Source organism: Helianthus annuus, chromosome 12 (assembly GCF_002127325.2).
Source record: "Helianthus annuus cultivar XRQ/B chromosome 12, HanXRQr2.0-SUNRISE, whole genome shotgun sequence".
In the NCBI taxonomy this organism is placed as follows: Eukaryota; Viridiplantae; Streptophyta; class Magnoliopsida; order Asterales; family Asteraceae; genus Helianthus; species Helianthus annuus.
The window spans coordinates 20,523,940-20,530,488 of NC_035444.2; the positions used below are offsets into that span (position 1 = coordinate 20,523,940).

At 41.5% G+C, this 6,549-nt stretch overlaps 1 protein-coding gene across 1 annotated transcript; it reads left to right on the forward strand.

Annotated features, from left to right (window-relative positions):
- The first annotated feature begins 4,637 nt into the window (after nucleotides 1-4,637).
- Nucleotides 4,638-6,346, forward strand: LOC110896476 (transcription factor MYB16). The gene is made up of 3 exons (XM_022143804.2): nucleotides 4,638-4,967; nucleotides 5,299-5,428; nucleotides 5,669-6,346. The coding sequence occupies exons 1-3, from the start codon at nucleotides 4,805-4,807 to the stop codon at nucleotides 6,288-6,290; spliced, it is 915 nt and encodes a 304-aa protein (XP_021999496.1). The 5' UTR covers nucleotides 4,638-4,804; the 3' UTR covers nucleotides 6,291-6,346.
- The last annotated feature ends 203 nt before the right edge of the window (nucleotides 6,347-6,549 follow it).

Sequence of the window (6,549 nt, forward strand, 5' to 3'; positions counted from 1 at the left end):
TTACAATATCTAATATAATTGGACTACGGTGTGTGTACGACGAGGAACATAAGATTCCCCGATGTTAGAAGTACTAGGCTCACTGATAATGGCATAATAGGGATCAACCCTAGCTAGTCCTGAAGCAGATATGCATCCCTTCTTCCAACCTCTAGCACTCTTCCCCTACACTTGTGGGTATCAAAATGTATTGAGGATGGATTCGTGTTAGCATATTTTTGACTCAAATGTGTTGACATATTTTTACATTTTTCGTACTTTAGGTATGGGAAAATTACATAAACTTCATCAATTACAATGATTATCCCTTATGTTTAAGGATTATAATAGATTCCGTCCTTTTTACTATAACTTCAGTAAACTTTATTTAAATTGACTATTACATGAAATTTTAGTGAATATGATGAAATTCGTGACAAACCCAATACGTAAAGAATTATTTGTGTAAACATAAATGAAGAAAAGAGTAATTTTGTCTATATTTAGCTAGTATTCAACGTACAGTGTATTGAGTAGGGCTTCGGTCCAAATGGTAAGGTAGGTATTGCTCCCCTTGAGGTAAAGGGCTTCGGTCCAAATCGTTTGTTATGATTTAGAGAATCTAAGAGGGGCATAAAAGTATAAAAGTCCTCTGTTTTTCATCATTGCAAGAACATAGATGGGAGTGGGTTTCCTTCCGGATATTCAGTCGATTACGTACGGTCAGTGTTGTAGGAATCGCTAGGCGCTAGTCGGGCGGTGGGGTACCGACTAGCGATTAATCCGGATTAATAGGGATTAATCGGAATTAATCAGTTTGAGATTTTTATATATAATTTTTAGTTATATATATACACACACATATTTATATGTCGTTTTTTAAAGTATACATGTTTTAACCCTTTATTGGCCCATTTTTAAGTAATTGGAAGGAATTTATAAGGTCTGGTCGAAATTTGGCCGGCGTGAGGCCAAAATTCGGCCAGCCGCCATTGACCGCCTAGCGATTAATCGGCCATTAATCGGTGAACCTCCGATTAGTGATTAATCGGCGACTAATCAGAGACTAGTAAAGCCTATCAACTTCCTAGAAGTCCTTGCTTTTACTTTTCTTTTTCTGGTTAAAGGGTTATTACAGATGTTGCGTTGCTTTAGCTGTTGGTTGTTTCATATATATTATGGGTGTACATATTCAGACACCTTATTCCCTAAATCCACACCCTCCTATACGCTTCGTATAGGGCTATACGAAGCGTATAGGGTTGCTTTTCCCGACCAACTTCTGCACCTCGTACAACGTCACATCAGTCAACTTATACGGGGAGTCTAGGCCTGTACGAGGGGCCAATACGAAGGCCCTTAGACGCCTCGTATAGACCTATACGAGGCGTCTTGGACTGACCGATTTGACTATGAAGAGACTATGTCTGACATGACTTAAAGGCATACGGGGAGTAAAGACCTATACGAGGCGTCTTTAGCTCCCATAAAATGCAACCTACAGTGCGTTCTTGGTCCACATCCGAGGTTTCAACAAACAAACACTCACATTCTGTTTGTTCTTTTATTTGTGTTTGCGTTATTATCATCCCGGAGTGTTGAAATGTCATCATATTGGAACGGCAACTATATCTTCGGGCAATATTCTAGCGAAAATTGGGGGCACGAAAGCGTTCCGGTAACAGTTATTAGCGTAAATGTTTTAATTACTTGTTGTTTTCGTTTATTATTTACTAATGATGATACGGTTGTCTATTTTGGAGGAGTCTGGCGTTCCCGATTCTAATGAGCAAGAGGAGGTTGTGTCTAGTATACAAGGAAAACAAAACAGCCCGTTTCTAGATTTGAACAAGAGTCCTCCTGTTGATGAAACAGCCCGTGTAGATGACTCATACCATGCTAGTGGATACGGAGGAGACGGTGGATACGGAGGAGACGGTGGATACGGAGGAGACGGTGGATACGGAGGACACGGTGGATACGGAGGAGACGGTGGATACGGAGGAGACGGTGGATACGGAGGAGACGGTGGATACGGAGGAGACCGTGGATACGGAGGAGACGGTGGATACGGAGGAGACGGTGGATACGGAGGAGACGGTGGATATGGTGGATACGGTGGATACGGGGGATACGGTGGATACGGAGGAGACGGTGATCATCAGCAATTCATTTCCCCGGGCACTCCTTATGTTCATCAAAACAATTCGGACGTTGGAGGATATGGTGGTTATGGTGGATATGGTAGATATGGTGGTGATGGAGGATGCACGTTGGATCGCATGCATCGATCGATTGGGATGCGATGGAGGAGATTGCTGAGACGCCGAGAGTGCGTCGGTTTATACCTATCGATTCGCCGTGGCATCGTCTTTTTGACTTGGCGCACACGCCGACCTACAGGGAGCTGCTGGTCGAGTTCCTTTCGTCATTCACATTTCACCCTCCTGGGGAGCCAGTGCAGCTTCCGTACCCAGGTGCTCCCCATCCGCCTGAGATTTCTTTCAGGCTTGCTGGCGTTATGCGTTCGATGACGCTAGCAGAGTTTGCGGTGCGTTGTGGTTTATACATGCAGGAGGAGATCGAGACTGAGATTTACACAGCGGGGCTAGTGGTGGTTGAAAAACCCACTCTTGTAGGGTTTTGGCAGGTGATTGCGGGGGCGGATCATTGGGAGCATGATAAGTCGAAGGGGAGGGTGTCGTTTGTTAGTGACCCACTATACAGGTATGTACGTTTATTATTGCAATTATTGTGATTATATGCACTGTTTATTAATCTCTGTTTTTTTATTTCGCTAACACTATCTGCAGGTATCTGCACCATTTGCTCGCCACTTCTATATCAGCGCGCGGCTACAGCCGTGAGTGGTGTACGACCACAGATCTTTTTTTCCTATATTGTTTGTTGTATAGGAGGCCGTGCGCGCTAGCACACGGTCTAGCCCGGTACTTCGCCTCCGGCCATCACCGGCAGGAGCGCGGATTTTTGTATGGCGGGGCATACGTGACCGTCATTGCCCGTTCATTGGGCCTCGTACCACAGCAGGACCCACATCTACGGACGCCGGCCATCATGCCGACGCGGATGGGTATGCAGTCGCTATGGGGGATGAGGGTTATCAGGAGGTTCCCCGTTGGCCCGCGGTTTAAAAACCGCGACGGGGGCGTATGGAGAGAGGAGGCCCTACCAGAGCATTTCGAGCCCGTTCATCCTCCTGCAGATCCTGCTGATGTAGTGCCCGTGGAGGACCCTCCGGAGGATCTAGACGGTGCAGCGGGGCCACAGCCACCGCCACCTGCCGGGGCACCTTAGTTTCCACGTCACGTTATTCGAGGTGGTGCCCCAGGAGCTGCGCTACATCCGGATGTACGAGCCAGGCTTGACAGGCTCGACGATTTGGTAGGTTGGCTGGTACGGGCGGAGCAGGATAGACGAGAGAGAGAGGGATTACCCCCGATACCGCTTCCACCGGTTCGAGCACCACATCAGCAGCACCAGCCGCAGCAGCAGCATCAGGATTCAGATTCGGATTTGGATGCATAGACCTGTTGTTGTTTTTATTGTTATTATGGATGTACAAACTTATCTTATATATTTTTGTTATGGATGTAAACAGTTATCTTATATATGTCATATTTATGTTTGTTTTCAGTTATTCGGTTACTCAATGACTGTTCTCTTAAATTTAGATAATACGGAAACAATATAACCCCCTGAATATAATACGGAAACAATATTTGAAAGAAATAAAATTTTAATCGAAAGAATAATATTTAAAAAGTAAAATGTTAAAAACAATATAATATATTTAAATAGCCGATTTTTAAAAAACAAAAAAAAAAACAACACTTTTTTAAAAATAAAAAAAGAACGATTTTTAAAGGCAAATAGTTAATTTTTAAAAAACAACAACTTTTTATAGTGTAAAAAAGAAAAAAAAAACTTTTTTTAAAACCAAAAAAAATTTCATCAAAAAAACACATCTTCAAAAACTATCCAAAAAACCATACCAAAACCCACCAAAACACCCCTCATTTCAGCAAAAAAAAAACACCAAACATAGACGCCTCGTATAGCCCCATACCCTGCGTATAGGGTTCCTTAAACAACGTGCCTGACACCCTCTGTACACCCATCGAATTCAGTGCATGGACGCCTCGTATAGGTCTATACGAGGCGTCTAGGTTTAAAAAAGTGTGGATTTAGGCGCAGTGGGTGTCCGGATAGTTTCCCCCTATATTATTGATTATTGCCACACTTAATTAATTGGTACAGTTAACTTGTTGAGTTAATGCATCATGATGCATTCATGCAAACATCTATATGTTCAACGAAAATTTGTGCATGTGCAAATGCAGTAGTAGTTGAGGTGTATTTTGTGTGTTTAATCACTCCTTTAGTTTTATAACCTGGTAGCTATGAACGACAATTATTGATGAAAAAACTGTTGGTGTATGTATGTGTGATAGTGTACGTATGTATACATATGTATTAATTGGAAAGAACTATATGGTTGGGTTTTAAATACGTCTATTCTGTAGGTATATGTGGCTATCATTATTGGCACAGTCTCGTTCATATCCTTATATAGCCCTCTCTTTTCAACAGATAATCAAACTATCATTTCCAATTTCCATATATACTCTTCTTTCCCTTTCAACTCTCTCTCTCTCTCTCTCTCTCTCTCTCTCTCTCACACACACACACATCTGTGTTGTGTCCTGAACATAATACCTAGAGATCCTTGAACGTTAAACATATATAGCAAGAATAAGGTATATACCTAGGGTATTTTCTGAAGTTTAGAAGAAGAAAGATTAAGATGGTAAGATCTGAAACGAAGACCAAACAAAACAATGGTAATACCGTTGGGTTAGGAGTCGGAGTGAAGAAAGGACCATGGACACCCGATGAAGACCGAAAGCTCCTGGCCTACATTCAACAATTTGGCCATGGAAGTTGGCGCTCTTTGCCTGCTAAAGCCGGTACGTAATCATGTGCCATAGCTCCCATGCATGCATCGCAATTTATTTATCGTTTAGTTTATAGGTTAACTAAGTAGTATATACCAAAACCCTTTAGTTGGGTTATCATAAGGTTTTCTTCTCTACCTAGTTATATAACTAGGAGATCTGGCTCATGTTTTCGTTAGATGAAAACTAAGATTTTATATGTAAATCTAACAAATTCATGAGGTGACTGGGGAGGTGACCCTTTTTGACCGTCCCTTGCAAGTAGCGGCCACTTTGCGTACCAAAGGCCATATTTATCTGTCATGTGGTTTGGCTAAACATACATTGTTTTGATGATATGTAGGGCTTAAGAGATGTGGAAAGAGTTGTCGGTTAAGATGGACGAATTACTTGAGGCCAGATATCAAAAGAGGAAAGTTCACTTTGGAAGAAGAAAGAACCATTATTCAACTCCATGCTCTTCTTGGTAACAGGTACAATTTGATGATATACGGTTTACCAATAATTTAAAGTCTTAATAGTCAAACAAACAAAATAACTTTTTTTTGAACGACAAATTTTTGTTTTTTGTGGGACCTGAACCTAAAATATTTAAAGGCCCCATTGTTTCTTAGTAATCAAAATTTTGTTAATTAGTGCATTAGTTGGGATAAACAATATCTTTCAACAACTTCTTAAATGGTTTGTTCTAAAGTTATACCTATTATATGTAGATGGTCAACTATTGCTGCTCACTTGCCAAGAAGGACTGATAACGAGATCAAGAACCACTGGAACTCACATATCAAAAAGAGGATGACTAAAAAGGGTATTGATCCAATGACCCACAAGCCAAAGAGTGGCACTCAACTCTTAGGCTACAACCTCAACCACATGGCTCAATGGGAGGCTGCTAGGCTAGAGGCAGAAGCTAGGCTTGTTCAGAAGCCAAAGAACAGTGCAACCAGAGCAACCTATGCTAATGTGTTACCCTCTTCTATCCACAAAACACCCACAAAAGTTCCACCTCCATATCTACCATGCCTTGATGTCCTTAAAGTGTGGCAAGGGAACTTATGGTCAAATTACTCTATCAACAATGAGAGTCTCCAATCACTCATCTCGACCTCAAATGTTTCGGTTGCAACACCAGCCATTCCCATATCAAACCAAGTCCAAAGCAACGGTTCATGCGATCAAGGTCCTATCACCAAACACAATGCTCAACTCGAAACACAAATGGGGCTGTTTGAGGAACTCGAGTATGTTCATGATGAAAATTTCATCAATGGCAATCCTTTGAGTTCTCCCGAATTCTGGGAAGAATTTGTTGTTCCTGGATGGTGGTTGGAATAGTGTAACCAATTACTTTGCCCTGATACGTTCCCTACCAGCCTCTCCTGTCTTCTAATTAATATATTATCTTGGTAATCAAGTATGGTATGTAATAAATGATAGAAAATGAGTTCAGATCATTCAGTTAGAAAAAAAAAAACATGTAAAACTAGCAGGCCTATGACCTAGGATCAAGACCGATAATAAGTATAGACTTCTATATCTATATATAGAAGTGTTGCCGTTCAAAAAAAAATAGCAAGTATTGTTTGATGATTTC

Bases quoted from the DNA above. Each gene is read 5' to 3' on its own strand.
- LOC110896476 (XM_022143804.2), top strand. From the start codon at position 4,805: ATGGTAAGATCTGAAACGAAGACCAAACAAAACAATGGTAATACCGTT. The intron at 4,968-5,298 runs GTACGTAATCAT...GATGATATGTAG, and splicing joins CTCTTTGCCTGCTAAAGCCG to GGCTTAAGAGATGTGGAAAG. The intron at 5,429-5,668 runs GTACAATTTGAT...TATTATATGTAG, and splicing joins CATGCTCTTCTTGGTAACAG to ATGGTCAACTATTGCTGCTC.